Below are 16,639 nucleotides of genomic sequence, written 5' to 3'. Positions count from 1 at the left end.
TGTGAGTGTAACGTGCTGCCTTTGCATTATTTCAGGAGTAGGTTGTAGAAGTCAACTTATAGTTTGTGGGTTTATATATAGGAGGGAAAATGTAGGTTTTTGATTTATATAAGCTAACATGAGAATCATAGCTTTTAGTTTTTTTATCTCTGTTCAATCTTTGAATCTCCTTACATATATACCCTGTGGAGGGAGTACATGAGAAAACATGATTTTTTATCCTAGCTAGTTGATCCTGGATTTTCAAAGTAAATATGAGTTCAAGTGGTTTAGGATTTGGCAACCTGAAGCCTAGAAGGCACTTTGGGTTTGGAAAAAAACTGCAAACAAATCACATGACTTATTAGCATAAATACCATTCAAACACTTCTCTCTTTTTATTTTTTTATTTCTTTTATAGTAAATTACATTAATCTCTCATGAAATTTTATCGATTTTTTTATAGATATTTTTTTTCTTTTTTATCTCTACACTAATCTTTATGCATTGTTAAAAACAATTATACTAACACTCCCTGTATATTGTTATACTAATTCCTCTTAATTATTTAAAATATATTACACAATGTACTCTTATAAAAGAGTTGCCATAAGCATTAAAAAAGCAAAAAATTATAGGTAATAACTCAGAATAAATTATTGTAATTTATTTATTTCCTTGTGACATTATATTAACTAGATTATTACTACTTCATCTATTGTCTGTGTATTTCTTTTTCATGGTGTAGACTAGCAGCACAAATCATTATATTCTAAATGAAATCAAGAACAAGACAGGTTAGAAATCTTCGTTGCCTCCCACGCGCCTAGTGGCGTTCATGACAGTTTTGTCTCTTCAAGCATAGCAAATCTTGTGTAGGATTTTTTATTGACATTTTAATTTAATTTTCTCCTTCTTCACTTTACCACCCTGTTCTATCTCCCTCTTCATTAACATTGCTAGATGTGCGCTAATCGACGACCTCTTCTATGTGGCATTAATTAGTGAAGGCTTCGGTTGTTTAACTGTAATATTTTTATCATTCATGTATTAAAATTAATTTAGTTATTCACTTATGTTTTGAAATTTAAATAAAACAACTATTTTTGTTTATTAAATATCTCTACTCTTAAGAATTGTATCTTAAACATATTTTTAATTGAATTTATACATCATTAGAATTTTTTTTAATTTAAAGACTAGTTTAGATTTTAAAACAATGTTTAAATATGTTTTTGTCTCTATAATATACTGTCTTTTTTGTTATTTGTAAAATTATCTTTTTAAAATGGTCATAGTGCTTTTTGTACATTTTGATCTTTATCATTTTATTTTAGTTCTTGTAATTTATATATAATTTTTAAATTCCAATAATATTTTATCCATTTTATTCACATATTATAAGGATAGAAATGAAAAAAATATATACAAGGAATAAAACAAAATAACAAAGGACTAAAATTATAAACTATAATAATTATCATAAAAAATAGTTTTATAAAAATTAAATTAAAAATAAATATATTGCATGAATAAAAAAATATTTTTAAATTCAAAAAATGGGCCAATCAAACTTTTTATGTCAAATGTCAAGTGTATTCTATTTTTACTCCTTTTAACTCTTATGATCACCAAAATGACAAATTTAATGTAGGGGTTAGTTTTAAAAACTATTTATCAATGAAGTCTGTTTTTAAACTTTTAAAAGAGGGATTTGTTCCTGTATGGATGCCGCCAGAAAAACTGATAACATAACTGTTCCGCCATTGTAAATGACGAGAACGATGCTGATGCATGATCCGCCAATGCAGTTGGCGAAGCGCTGAATGTATTTCCTTTTTTTTTTACATTATTATTATTGTTATTTTAGTGTATGGATGATACAGAATAAATATTTTTTTATATAACTAAATATAAAAAATAAAATCAACATTGTGTATGAAATAAATGGACTGAAATAAAAAACATTTATCTTATATATTTTCATGATTTTCGATAAACATTAATTACTGTTTTTATAAAATTACTTTATACTAATATCATATTAAAAAAATATCATTTGAAATGTTCCGCAATTCTGAATGGCGAGACAGATTTTATAAAATTACTTGTTATTTAAACTTGTTATTAGCTATTTAAACTTGTTATTCAAGGTTTAAATATAATGTAACCAATAGCTCAATTGCGCAGGGATATGTTTCTGATACTTTATGTTTATGGGTTTGTGATACCCCCTGTACTCATTTTAATACATGTTTTTGCTGATTTAAAAAAAACATCAAAAGAAAAATAAATAAAGTGTGCCATTAACTCCCGCACACATGTAAGACTCAAATATATATATATATATATATATATATATATATATATATATATATATATTATCAGCAAATAAATTAGTAGTTATTTGTTATTTGAGAACACTGAGAGGTTTGAGACTGCAACCAAAACCAGCTACACCACATGCCAGCTATACCATGCGAATCCAATTGAAGGAGGATGAGTAAATAGAATATACAGGGATGTGCAAGCTAGCTTTTTATCTTTCTATTAAATCGTAAAAAATGTTTAAAAAACAAGTAAATTAATCGGAACATTTCAAATGATATTTTTTTAAATATGATATTAGTATAAAGTAATTTTATAAAAACAGTAATTAATGTTTATCGAAAATCATGAAAATATATAAGATAAATGTTTTTATTTCAGTCCATTTATTTCATACACAATGTTGATTTTATTTTTTATATTTAGTTATATAAAAAATATTTATTCTGTACCATCTATGCACTAAAATAACAATAATAATAATGTAAAAAAAAAGGAAATACGTTCAACGCTTCTAGCCAACTGCATTAGCGGATCATGCATCTCGCCATTTTCAGTGGCGGCACCAACGTACACCCTCCAACTCAGCATCGTTCTCGCTATCTGCAATGGCGGAACAACTATGTCGCCAGTTTTTCTGGCGGCATCCATAAAAACAGACCCCATTGGTAAATAGTTTTTAAAACTAACCCCATTGATAAATAATTTTTAAAACTAACCTCCTATAATAAATTTGCCCACCAAAATCCACAGAGATGAAATAAATTATTGAAAATTGGATCAATAATTAAAGATTGGTCCTAAAATATAACTTTTGTCCGCATAAATATAAAAACATTTAAAATTTATCTTTGTAAATTTTTTTATATATTTGTTATCCTGACAAAATTAAATTGTGTTACTTTTTGGTCAAGATACATATTCGGGTAAATTTGGATCTTTGGTAACATTTTTTACATCATACATACATATAACTGATCTAAAAAATTAATATATATGAGTTTGGATATTTAATTCTTGTTTTAGATATAAAAATGACATATTTCAATTTTATAAAGACAAAAAATATATTAAAAATTATACACAAATAAATTTTAAATATTTTTATATTTATGAGAATGAAAAATGTGATGTTATTAAAGATTGCTTAAACAGACTCAAGAAGGGCAACAAGTAGTTGCAAACCACACAAAGACAGAGGTAGTCGTGGAGGTCGAAAGAAGAGGATTTGCAGGCGGTAGTGGGCCGTCACAGTAGAAGGAAAGGTGAAGGGTTGCTGAGAGTGTCAAGGGCAAATCGAGAAGATGATTATCTCACAAAGAAAAGAAAAAGAAAATAAAAAGGAGAAAGAATCACAGCCATCTATTTTAAATTTAAAAAATCTAACAATTTGAAAATTCTTTCACACGGTACAATGTATCATATTTATATTTACTTGCCTATAAAAAGCAATGTATTGTACTGTATCAGACATCAGATTGAGTGAATGAATTTAGAGAACCATTACTTGTGGTGGCCATGGGTTTGGTCCAACCCACAAATCCAAACAATCCAAATCAAACTAATCCAATAAATTAGTTTGGTTGGATTTAGATTACATTTTTTTAAAATAGATTAATTTGGTTCAATCTTCGGATTGAAGAATTTGAAATCTATCAAAACTAAACCAAATCAATTGATCTGAACATAATGTTTTATTTTTTTTAATTTTAGTTTTAGTTTTATAATTTATAGTCACATGATTTACATTTTACAAATTACAATTATTATTTTTATTTACTGTCATATTATTTAAGGTTCAGTTTTACACTTCCACTCTAGTAAAAACCGTATTATTTTTGTTTTGTTAGTTGTTACATAACTTAAGACATTAATTGTTTTCTGAAAAAACTTAATGATACTGAAAAACATATTATTGTTGTTGCTAGTGCTAGTTATTGGCTCCTACTATTAGATAGTTACTATTGTAGACTGTAATTGTTTTTTGTTAAAAAATTACTGATATTATAATTGTATGTACATGTTTCTTTTTTCTAATAATATGTTTTTATGATTAAACCCAATACCAAACCGAATTCATTTAATTCAGATTATGAAAAAAAATTAAACAAAATCGAGTGAAACCAAACCGAATAAAATTAATTGGTTTGATTAAAAAATCATCTAAAACCAAACAGATCCAAACCAACCCGTGATCAGTACATTGAAATTTTGTGGATTCTCTTCCTCCCTCCGTGTGTGAGTGTAGTGTGGAGTAAAAAGAAAATTCTTCCGCTGCGTGAGTGAGTTTAGAGTGTGGGTTTTAATTTTATCCCACTGTTATCAATGCTATAGTATTTTATGTAGTAGAAAACTAAGAGTATATTGTTTTTTGGTGGAAGACTAAAAGTATATTGTAACCAACGAAAATCTTCCTGATGAGTTATACTTATTAAGATTTTACATATTTGATAAACATTGTATTTGACAAATATATAAATGAATTAGACAGAGCCATATTTTGTAATCTTGATGTTTTTATTTTTTTTAAGAATGAGCCTCGTGTTATAATTCTCCCCAAGGTAGGAATCCATCCTAATAAATAAAAATCAATACATGGAGTGCCATTGTCAAAGTAGGTTATGAATCCAACAAACAAAATTATAAATTTGACCCCTATTTATTTGAGAATTATAAATTTAGTTCTCTTATAATTTAATTCATAAATTTAGTTTCCTAATTTCTTACAATCTCATTATTTCAGTTTTCAGCTTCGAAATTGAATTATTACAATTTTCAACTTCGAAATTGAAGCTTGAACATTAACAATTACTTGTCAATGTTGAATGTCATATGTGGTGCATTTATTGGATGTGAATTTTGAAATAACGGGATTGCAAAAAATTAAAAGATTAAATTCGTGAATTAAATTATAGGGGGACTAAAATCAAATTCTGAAACAAATAAGTTGACCAAATTTACAATTTTACCAATCCAATACAACTACAATTTCTCCCAACATTTTTTTCCTTGCAATCCCACGAAGTTAATGTGTTGTTATTGTCTTTAAACAAAACGATTTTCTGGACCGGATACAAAATACCCAAATTCTAGTTCAAATGTGTCACCACTCACTAAAAGTTTCCTTATTTCCTACACATGGGTTGGTTTTCTAACATTTCACAACCTTCACCAATATATTGTACCCAAAACAGTTTAGAGTGGTGACAATATTTCTAGTTATTGTGTCTACCAACATTCCATTATCATACAAGTTAATTTTAGCTTGTGGGAAAAATTCAATGCATTTTTCCTTCCTATTTTCTTCTCCTTTTAAGTGTTTCTGAAAGAAAAAACAGCAGGACACTATGTTAACAACATAACATGATACAATTGCACACAAAATGTATAATAATGTCAAGCAAAGCAACAACAACAGCAACAACATTATAAGACTGATAATTTTGGATCAAGTAAGAAAATAATGAATGAATTGAGAAATGTACAGCACCCTGTCCCCACCATAATAATCTCAAGCAGAGAAAATCCAAAGAAGAATGAATGATCGATCAATAAAAGAACATTTCACTAGTAAATCTTCTCAAATTCAAAAAATGAACAAAGAAAGAGAAGTAGAAAACCTTTTTCCTATCCCGCAAAAGAAGCAGCAGTAGCTAAACATAGAGGCAGTATTCCCTTGTGAACACACTTTTCTTCTCTAACAGCAGAAGGGTATAAAGGGGGGGTGTAATGTAATTAAGTAGCGTAGTGGGAGTCTTCAAAATCAAAGCTCAAACTCTTCATCCTTGAGCGCCATTTCCGCGGCCTCCTCTTCCTCCTCATCAAGCACAAAGTACTCGTTCTTCTCCACAGGTCTGAACATGTAGAACATGACAACATAAAACGCAAGACTCGCGGTCTCCTCTGCAGCATTGCTCACCCATTGGTACTTATAAGCCGCAATCGTCCTCAAGGCGAACACCACTATTCTGGTGAAATACAAGTACCCAATAACAACAATGTAGAACTGTCTAAACAGAGTCAACTTGGCCAAATTCCTCGAAGCCTTCCCATCGGTTTTGGAAGTCTCTCTCAGCGATCTAATGGACCATACAATAGGGAAAATAATGGCACAACAGCAGATAATATCCACAAGCAAGAAAATCTGATTCCAAGTAACCCAGTCTTTGATGAAAGGTCCTGTTTCCCCGATCACAACGGAAGCCAAATTGGCCAGAACCTGAAGCGGGATGACAATCATCAGCACCTTCTTCTCCCTGTCCTGCAAAAAGGGTTTCAGAAAAGACCATCCTGTACCTATCAAAACGATTACAGTAAAGAGCAAAACGACGCGGATAAACTGGAAGATGTAGAACAGAACATCCCATCCATGGGGAAGACCCGAGACCTTGACGTAATGCTTATCCTCGGCGGCGCAGATTAGGTTAAGAGCCTTCACGAGAAGAAGGAGAGACATTAAGAGGTGAATGGGGTGAACGGAGAGTTTGTTGGAGAAGTAGATGTAGAGCCAGAGGGAGAAGAAGGAGAGGTAGGTGAGGAAGAAGAGGAAGTAGAGAGAGGGGAGGTGAGTTTGGCCGGCGGAGAGGTAGTCGCGGGAGGAGTCGGAGTCGAGGTTGTAGGACTCAGTGTGGAGGGACATGGAGACGGAGGTTTCCGGTGCGCAGTTGGCGAAGAAGAGGGAGTATTCGTTGGGGGAGGTGACGGGGTAGGAGCGGTTGAAGGAGGCAAAGGGGGGAGGGGAGAGGTCGCGGAAGGTGAAGAGGAGGAGGATGTAGTGGGAGTCCAAGACGCAGAAAGAGGGGTTCTGCTGGATCTCCATCAGGACCTGGAGGAGGGCTTCTTCGTTCAGGAGGAAGAAACCCAGGCGAGAGGATTCTGGTTGCACCGAGGAGGAGAGCACGCCCACGGAGACAGAGGAGACGGCGATGGACACGTGGCCCTTGTGCGTGAACCCGAATTTCTCCAAGAGGATCATGGGGCGGCTGTCGGAGTTTATCGTCAGCGACTTTATCTCCGCCGCGGAGGGAGAGAACAGGAAGAGGAGGAGGAGGAGCAGAAGGGGCAATGCTGGTCGCATTTTGGCCATGGACATTGTTGCGCTTTTTCTTTCAGAATTTAAGGGGATACCATCTTACCATTATCGTAGATCTGACTGAGGACGACGACGTGCCACCTACGCGGGACTCACATTTTTCTTGGGCCTACAACTCCTATTGTGATTTTAGCCCATCATTCTCCTTTTGCTCTTTCGGCCCGATATACATAAACATCTATTAACTTACTTTTAGAATAAAAATTACACCAACTATTATTGTTCTCCAATTTTTTTTTGTGAAATTACATAAATCTTCTTTGATTTTGTCTACTCTTTTACTAACTCTCTTTAATTTTTGAAAAATATAAATTGATACTCTTTAACGTTTTAAATAACTATTTTGGTCATTCAGTATATAAACTATTAATAAATTTAGATTTAAAAAAATAAAAATTATGATTTAATTTATTAATGCATAAAAAATGTGACAATTTTATCATATTTTTAAATTTATGTGATCATTTTGTCATTAATCTATAATATTTAAATATCAATTTAACATTAAATTATATTTTTTTAGGATCAATTTTACACTAAATTATAAAATTAAAAAATTAATTTATAATATAATTATATGTAAAATATAATTATCATTTATACATTCAAACACTAAATTTGAATTTCTATTTTTCAACTATTGGTATATCACTGGCTTACACATTCAAAAACCAAAATTATCATTTATTTCTTCTAGTTTTTACCATAATTTTTTACATGAACTTACTTTCCTAATATCTGAGAAATAAACATAAAATTTTCGCGAAAAACATATTTCATTCCCAAGTCGCAACGGCAACTAAATTGTATGAAATGGCCGAACAGCCCTCACCCGGTTCGTAATCTGGTTGGCAAATGTCAATACCTTTTTATTTATTAAATGCTGCTTCGTAGACACTGTTCTAACTTCTAACACCCGATTTTCTTCTCTTTATCCATTCCTTCAAACCAAAACAAATAAAAAAAAGTCCAAACTTGGAAACCCCCAAGAAAAATTGAACTGCAACTGCATCCAAACAGTGCAAGAATCTCAAGAAACCTTATTGCTAAAACAACCGCAGTCGCCCTCAATTTTTTTGAGCATTCATATTGGTGTTCTCAATTTGTAAGTCTTGCCGCCTTTTCTTCTTCTTTCTTGGACTAGTTTTGTTATTTTCAAACATTGAATTTTGTAACTTAAAAAATGAGTTGCTCTAGTTTTATCACCTTTATGATCATTCAGTTTGTTAAATTTGTCTTTATGGAGTCCCATGCAGTGCTCTTGTTGAACAAGAATTCGTAATCACGAGAAAGAAGCCAAGAAATTAGGATAATATTGGGTTAGGTGGTTTGGAGAATAATTAATTAAGGGTATGGTTGGAACATGTTGTGATTGAAAGCAGGATCAGACTCCAGAAAGAAGAAACTTTGAGGCCTGTTTTTTGGGCCTCCCAAAATTCTAGAGCTTTGGTCATTGGTTACTGACAAGAATGAATGTGGTGGGCAAAGTTGGAAGCTTGATAACCCAAGGTGTCTATTCAGTTGCTACCCCTTTTCACCCCTTTGGTGGGGCTGTTGATGTCATTGTTGTTCAGCAGCAAGATGGCACGTTCCGGTGCACGCCGTGGTATGTTCGCTTTGGTAAGTTTCAAGGTGTGCTAAAAGGTGCTGAGAAGATTGTTCGGATAAATGTCAACGGGATTGAGGCAAACTTCCACATGTATCTTGACAATTCAGGGGAGGCGTATTTTGTAAAAGAGGTGGATGATGATTGTGGTGATAAAGGAATAAAGTCAAATGGGTCTCCTGAAGTTGCTGATAACTCTGAATTCAGACGAGAACATGGTGGTGTCGAAATTCATGAAAAAGATAATAGTTATCTGAGTATGAATGATACACCTGGTTATAGACTTGGCCATAGCATATCTGATTCAGGGGTGCCTTATCTTTCAGGTGAAAGCCGTTCCTCAGTTTTGTCACAACTTCAAAGGGAAGAATCTGATGTTGATAGGATATTTTATGAATTCCCAGATGATCAATCCTCTTTTGAAGGTTCACTTGATGTTTCTGAATATGAGTCTAGTCGATATGAGAATCTAGATATAGAGAATTTGGTGGACTCACAGGGTTCCCAGCCGGAGGTGGTCTTGGTCAGTGTTGATGGTCATGTACTGACGGCCCCTATCTCAAAATCTGAGCAGAATGAGGACAATGTGCAGTTAAAAACTCCTCAATTTCATCTAGGCCCAGGTGAAGAGACTGACTTCTATGAAGGCAATGGGGAATTTATTTCTGCTGAAAATGCTTGGGCTGCTGATTATGTTAGTCAGGTGGATGCTTCAACAGCTGATGTTCCAGCTAATAGTTATGACACTAAGGTTGGTGATGATAGTTCTGGGCTCCTTTTGGAAGCTCAAAGAAAGGAGGTAACTATTTGTCACACTGAGGAAGCCTTGGTGATTAAAAATCATGAAGATCATCATTTACAAACTGATTCAGAAGAGGTTGTATCTTGTATGAAGAGACAGAGTGTCTTCAAAAGTTGTTTGGAATTAAATGAGTTTACTCACCACCAGGCTGGAAATGCTGATTCACAAGATGTAGTTTCTTCATTGGAGGTTCAAAATTCAGCAGAGGAATCTAATGCGAATTGTTCAATTACGGATGAAAATGAACAGGAAAACATCAAACAATCTAGAAACATTGATGAGTTATCTCCCGTTAGTGGGCCTACTTCCTTGGATGAACGTAGTTCTCTAGAATTAGAAGTAGAACTTCAAGAGGTTGATAAATATGCACCAGTAGAAGTTGACACTGGTTCTGGCAGTCATTCTGGTACTAAGGATATTATTGAATGTAATGATGAACATGTTGGAAAGTCAGTATCAAATGACCTGGTAGATGATAGTCAACAAACCTCTGCACTTGAAGATTCTTGTAAGAAAAGTGAACTAACTGAACCTCAAACAGCTACTTCCAATGAGGAGGACCAAAGTCATTCTGCTTTGAGTAAGAGACTAAGAGCTAACAACTGTGCTTCAAATTAGTTTGGCTTATTCTATGCAATTATTGTTTGGCACTAATAAATCGTTTATTTACTTTTCTTAAAATATGCAGGGTTTGAGGCCTCACTTTGTGGTCATGAACTTAAAGCGGGTATGGGTTTGGTTGCTGCTGCCGAGGTTTTTGAAGCACACCGGATATCTGCAGAAGAATTTAGAAGTTCTGCATTATCCATAATTAAGAATGAAAATCTTGTTCTGAAGTTCAGAGAGAGGTATCTGCTGTGGGAAAAGGCTGCTCCTCTTGTACTTGGAATGACTGTATTTGGTTTAGACTTACCTGTTGAGCCCAAAGATACAATTCCAGTGGGACAGGATGATGCAGTGAAGGCCAAGAATGATGCTCCTGGACCAGCTTCGTCTGGACGCAGATGGAGACTTTGGCCTATGCCTTTTCGAAGAGTCAAGACAATTGATCACACTGATAGTGTATCAAGTGAGGAGGTATTTGTAGATTCTGAGTCTGATTGGCAAACTTCTGTTGTCGAGCCATCTCCAACATCTGCTAGGCATGAGTCTCCTCGCAAGCAATTTGTGAGGACAAATGTTCCCTCTAATGAGATGATAGCATCCTTAAATCTCAAAGATGGTCAAAATTTGGTAACCTTCAGTTTCTCTTCCAGGGTTCTTGGAACGCAACAGGTTTGATATTCATTGAGAATCTAAGTTCCATATGATTATATATACAACGGTTAAAGTGTTTTGCTTATTTTAGCATGAAAGTTTAATTATGCAACAGGTTGATGCTCATATATACTTATGGAAGTGGAATGCAAGAATTGTAATTTCAGATGTAGATGGAACTATTACCAAGTAAGACTAGTCATAATACTTCTTAGGCTATTTATTGTCCTTTTAACTTGACATAGATACTACTAAACCACTGTTATTCATTACAATATCTATGTTCCGTACTTCCTCACTTAATTGGACATTATTTTTTACGAAATCTGAGTATGGACCTATTATATTATGCAAATTATGGTAGTAATTGATACTCCTGGATCTTACTGCATGAAGGAATATATTAAAGGGAATGCAAGTTCTGTTTATGGTTTATGGTTTATGGTATAGGGCTAGTCTTTGAGTAGTTTGTTTACATTAATGTAATAGTTGGATAAGAAAAAAATGATCTACATGAATTCATTTGCTGTTATTACGGGTAGATGAACATGTTTAGTATATTGATGAGTTTTACGTTGGCTTCCAAGGGCCCAATGGTCCTTTACCTAGGCTTGGGACCGGGTATGAAGCCATAGGTGGAGTTTATGGCTAGAAGTACATAACTTAATTACAATTAAACTAAAGCAAAAAATTGCAGCAAGAATAGAAGGCAGACTTGCATTATTATGGTATTGGTTTCAAAATCACTATCAACACCTTACTGCTCTACTGTTTTCTTCCTTTCAGATCTGATGTTTTGGGGCAGTTCATGCCTTTAGTTGGCAAAGATTGGTCACAGTCCGGAGTGGCAAGGCTTTTCTCAGCTATTAAAGTATGTATATTTCTTTTATATTCACATCTAAGTTTATGTCAATTACGATGGAGTAGGATTGTTAATGTCAACATTTAGTGAGGTAATTGACAACAGATCTTCCAAAGGTCTTTCTTTAAGAGGCATCTTATGTAGTGGACATGTAATCAAATTTCTGCTTTGTTGTTGCTTCCATTGGAGAATGTTTATGTAACTTTCCTCCTCGCATCAACAGTTTTCTGTTTTACGTGATTCTCATATTAGGGGTTTGAATTTGTGACAAGATTTTGAGTTTTGACTGTAGAGAAAAGGAAAAGGAAAAGAAAATTCAGTTCCCTAGTAACTTCTATTTACTTGATCAGTGTTCTATTTTAAGGATGAGATGAACTGTAGACTAAACGTGGTTTTTGCAAACACTTGGAGAGATTTTGTGCAAATATATAAGCACAAGTGTCAAGGGGGTCTAGCTCAGTTGGTTGAACAAGATGCGTGAGTTGTTGTAAACCCCCAAACACTGTCTTTGTTTCCCACGTGTAAAAAAAAAATATATATGCACACGTAAACAGGTTTGCTAAGAACTGAAGCAAGTTCCTATGAGCTTGCTCAGAGTGAGCCTGAAGCGTGGTCAAATCTAGTTTGCTTTATGAGTAATTTACAGTTAATAAAAAGGCTAGTGAGACAGGGCTCCTTTGCTTCCATGTAACTGAAATGGTAATGGGCAATGTCCATAGGCCTCTTTCAACGACTAAATAACATTTACATTTTTTTACTGTTTCATTCAACATTATTTTTTTTGCTTCAGTACTAGTTTTCTGCTTACCTTCTCTTTTCCTTTGGAATATAGTATATATGCAGATAGATGTAATGGTTATGTATAGAACTTTTTGTATATGTATAATGTAAAAGGAAACATAATGTGCTTAATGTTATCATGATTGCCTATTGTTTCATTGAATTTTATGTCAAAAAGATTATTGTCTTATACTACTATATCCTATTTTTATGTCAGGAAAATGGATACCAGCTACTGTTCTTGAGCGCTCGTGCTATTGTCCAAGCTTATCTAACCAGGAACTTTTTGCTTAACCTGAAACAGGTATTGAAACAACTAGGCTTTCTGCAATCAATGACAACTTATTTTTATATAGTAGGATTATTCTGTTTCTAAAGTAGTTGCAGCCAGGAACCCATGTATGAGATTTTCTTTTTGAAAAGTTTGACATAAAGCTAAGTATGTAGGGGTCTGGGCTATCAACTTTAATTGTCTTTCATGTCCTTCTAGTCTTGTGAAGTTGCACGGGTTACATCACTTCCTTCTGTTAACTGTTTGCTATCAAGTCTGGGCTATCAAGTCTTTTGATAAGAATCTTGGGAGAACCACATCACAAAAGCTAGCCATTATGGTTGGAGAGCGTAAGACCTTGCAAAACATCTCACACCAAAATTCTGTACCTAAAATGTGGAACTCATGACTCGCTTACAACTGAGACATGGTGAAATGTTCTGATACCAATTGATAAGAACTATGGGACTGGGAGTACCACACCATAAAAGTTAGTTCTTTTAGCTGGAGAGTCCAAGGCTTTATAAACCTCACACCAGAATCCTATACTTTCAGTGTGGGACTAAAGTCCCATACCTTGTAACTGGATCCTAGTGTCATCATTTTGTTAACTCTTTAATTCTATTTTTTCAATTTCTTTTTTTTATGTCCTTGCATCTTGACAACTCAGTTATCATTGTAAAAATACCACTTTAGGAGATACTAAAAGTTCATATATTTGCAGGATGGCAAGACCTTACCGAATGGACCTGTTGTTATTTCACCTGATGGATTATTTCCCTCTCTTTACCGAGAAGGTGAGACACTTTTAATGTGAGAGTAATTAAGGTTGAATTGGTATTGCAATTTTAGTTTATGTAGTCAATTGTGAGCCATGGATGATGATAACGACTTCTCTTTCTGCTGATGTACACATGCTTATGTTTGATGATTCTATCTTTATGAAGACTTGTATACTGTCAATATCACCAAAGTGAGCTAGTAAGGTGGCTAACATGAAATCTGTGGTGATTACGGGTCATATTAATACTACTAATGCATGGATTTCAGCAAAATTAAGTGTTTTCTGAGTTCTGACTACTATAAGGCTAATAGACTTGATATTGTTAGGACTATGAGGAAGGGGGAGTTAGTTACTACTGTAAGGATATTGATTAGTTAGTTAAGGGGTTAGTTAGTTAGTTAGTTAGAGGGTTTTATTAGATATAAATATGGGAAGAAGGATAGGAGAGAGTGAGGATCTTATCATTTGTAGATTGAGGCATTAGTGTTTCATCATTATGTGTTTGGGCTGACTTAAGTGGCTGCTTATATGTTGATGTTGGGCTTGGGCTTATGTATTAATTTTGAATTCTGATATTATTCAAAATTTTAACATGGTTTATCACCTGCAAAAGAATATTGACAACTTACATTTTCATTTTTATTATGTTATGACGTTGAATTATCTATGATCCTGATCTGTGCTGATAGACATTACAATCAGCCGTCACACTTGTGTGTTTATGATGACCAGTCCTGTTTTGTTAAATATACATATCTGACTTGTATTATGTTTGGACCCTTAACTTATGGAAGTAATAAGAAGGGCACCTCATGAGTTCAAGATTGCTTGTCTAGAGGTAATTTCCAAAACACACGCAACTTAGAAGTGCCATCAAATGCATTTATCATACTGACTTGACACATGTTCTGATAATGTTTTGCAGGATATCAGAAGACTTTTCCCTTCCGACTATAATCCGTTCTATGCGGGGTTTGGCAATAGAGACACGGATGAACTCAGTTACAGGAAGATAGGAATCCCGAAGGGCAAGATATTTATTATTAATCCTAAGGTGTGGATTTTTTTATTTTTTTACAATAGTATTTTTGTTAGTTCTCACAGGGTACTAACAGAATGCCCTGTAAACTAACAGGGTGAGGTGGCAATAAGTCATCGTATTGATGCAAAATCTTACACATCATTACACACACTCGTCAATGATATGTTCCCTCCTACTTCTTTGGTTGAACAGGTGATAAAGAATCTCCAAAACGTGTAGATTTACTGCTTGTGGACTTTACAACTAACAAGTTATTTGATTTGCAATTTACAATTATGACAGGAGGACTTCAACTCATGGAATTATTGGAGAATGCCTTTTTCAGACGTTGATTAGTTCAATGCTTAGGGTATTTAGTTCATTTTGACAAGGATCCGTTGGTATGGGACCATCCAAGATGTGTTAATCGATATGCTATATGTCCTTTCTACTTGGCACAAAACTGTGACATGATTGGAAAGTGTCCTACTACACGGGAATTCGATGATGGCATACAAGTGCTCTCTCATAGAATAGAACGTTATTCATTCAATGTGCTGATGACACGCCTTTGCTTTCCTTCTTTTTGATCTTCATTATATCTTGATTAATGATTACCCATTAATCAACCACATTGTATAACATTTGGGTTACATGTATTATACTAATTTTTTACTGACCAAATAGTGGAAGTTTGTCCAGCCCTACATTTGTACAATATACTACATTGTCAAAAAAAAAAAAAAGTTAACTCAAATCATTGATTACTTTCTTTTCATACCCCCCTCCCCCCTTGAAAAATACCTTTTTGGTGCTAGAACTGTTAAATTGTACGATAAACAAACTACGAATGATGCATGGAAATAGTGTTAACATTTTATTGGACAATCATAAAATTTAGATTAGAAATTGTAAAATACAAAGAAATTTGGCAGAAATTCAGAGTTGGTAGTATACTATCTGGCATTTTCCTCTTGGTGCATAACCAAATCATTGTTAATTTATGGAAATATGATAACAAATTTCATATCAGTGATTTTAGATATGTTCAAAGCATTGGCATTTGGAAATGCCCTTGGCTTTCTCATGATGGGTCCAAACAGTTTTGCTAATGGAAACTTTCTGGATAACCTTCTTTCTCTAATAATTTAGTTATTGAAATAAATAAATAAAATTATTTTTATTAATAGTTGAAATGCTGACACGATTGATTCAATAATAAACTGTCTTAACCAATGTATGGCTGTATTTTCAGCATCAAACGTAGTATCTAAATTCACTTCAATTCATTGCACCTGGCCGCACGAGTGAAATATCTCGTACATTGTACGGTGAGGTACTGTAATCCCAATAGTAACCAGTAAGAGGGTGCACACTATTCTTTCAAACGGATCCAATGGATGTTATAAAGGACTATATCAGTATAATGCAAATCAATTTATGTTCTTGAAACATTTTAAACGAAAATTCAAGCATGCATAATACTAGTATAACGAATTCCAGCATGTAGTACTACAATTCCTCCCATTCTTTTGGCTTTCGTCTTTCAACAGAAAATGCTGGTGCACTTTAGTTGAATACGGGTACACTCATTCTTGTTAATGGACCCATGACATCTATTACAAGTCACAATTATCCATTGAGCTTAGAGGGACAATCCTTAGAAGTGAACACGTGATTGTTAATTTGATCAAATTAAGAGTATCATGTGAAGTGGCATCGACTTTTTTGTCGAGTACTTTAGAGATGATCAAAGAAAATGAGAGTGTTTTACGTCTATATTAAGTATGACAATGAGACGAGTTTCAGAAAGTTTGACTCTTTTCATTTCCAATCCTATTAGAGGTGAGATTGATT

The 16,639-nt window shown here is 33.8% G+C and overlaps 2 protein-coding genes across 3 annotated transcripts; one reads left to right on the top strand and one right to left on the bottom strand.

Moving 5' to 3' along the window:
- Positions 1–5,235: 5,235 nt before the first annotated feature.
- Positions 5,236–7,470, bottom strand: LOC114400849 (protein GPR107-like). The gene is made up of 2 exons (XM_028363497.1): positions 5,928–7,470; positions 5,236–5,629 (listed from the first exon to the last, which is right to left on the bottom strand). Exon 1 carries the CDS (start codon positions 7,397–7,399, stop codon positions 6,071–6,073), a length of 1,329 nt encoding a protein of 442 aa, XP_028219298.1. The 5' UTR covers positions 7,400–7,470; the 3' UTR covers positions 5,236–5,629; positions 5,928–6,070.
- An 820-nt stretch (positions 7,471–8,290) lies between these two features.
- LOC114400282 (phosphatidate phosphatase PAH1-like) lies at positions 8,291–15,539 on the top strand. 2 transcript variants are annotated; one of them, XM_028362650.1, is made up of 11 exons: positions 8,291–8,504; positions 8,656–10,387; positions 10,496–11,082; positions 11,180–11,253; positions 11,851–11,935; positions 12,924–13,010; positions 13,702–13,774; positions 14,556–14,599; positions 14,687–14,815; positions 14,897–14,995; positions 15,086–15,539. In XM_028362650.1, exons 2-11 carry the CDS (start codon positions 8,869–8,871, stop codon positions 15,137–15,139), a joined length of 2,751 nt encoding a protein of 916 aa, XP_028218451.1. In that variant the 5' UTR covers positions 8,291–8,504; positions 8,656–8,868; the 3' UTR covers positions 15,140–15,539. The 2 variants fall into 2 exon arrangements, with proteins under 2 accessions (XP_028218451.1, XP_028218452.1); XM_028362651.1 differs by having other exon boundaries at positions 8,646–10,387.
- The last annotated feature ends 1,100 nt before the right edge of the window (positions 15,540–16,639 follow it).

Source organism: Glycine soja, chromosome 19, assembly GCF_004193775.1.
Source record: "Glycine soja cultivar W05 chromosome 19, ASM419377v2, whole genome shotgun sequence".
NCBI classification, from domain to species: domain Eukaryota; kingdom Viridiplantae; phylum Streptophyta; class Magnoliopsida; order Fabales; family Fabaceae; genus Glycine; species Glycine soja.
Note: the sequence above shows the minus strand (reverse complement) of the source record. Positions and strands in the feature narration are given on the sequence as shown.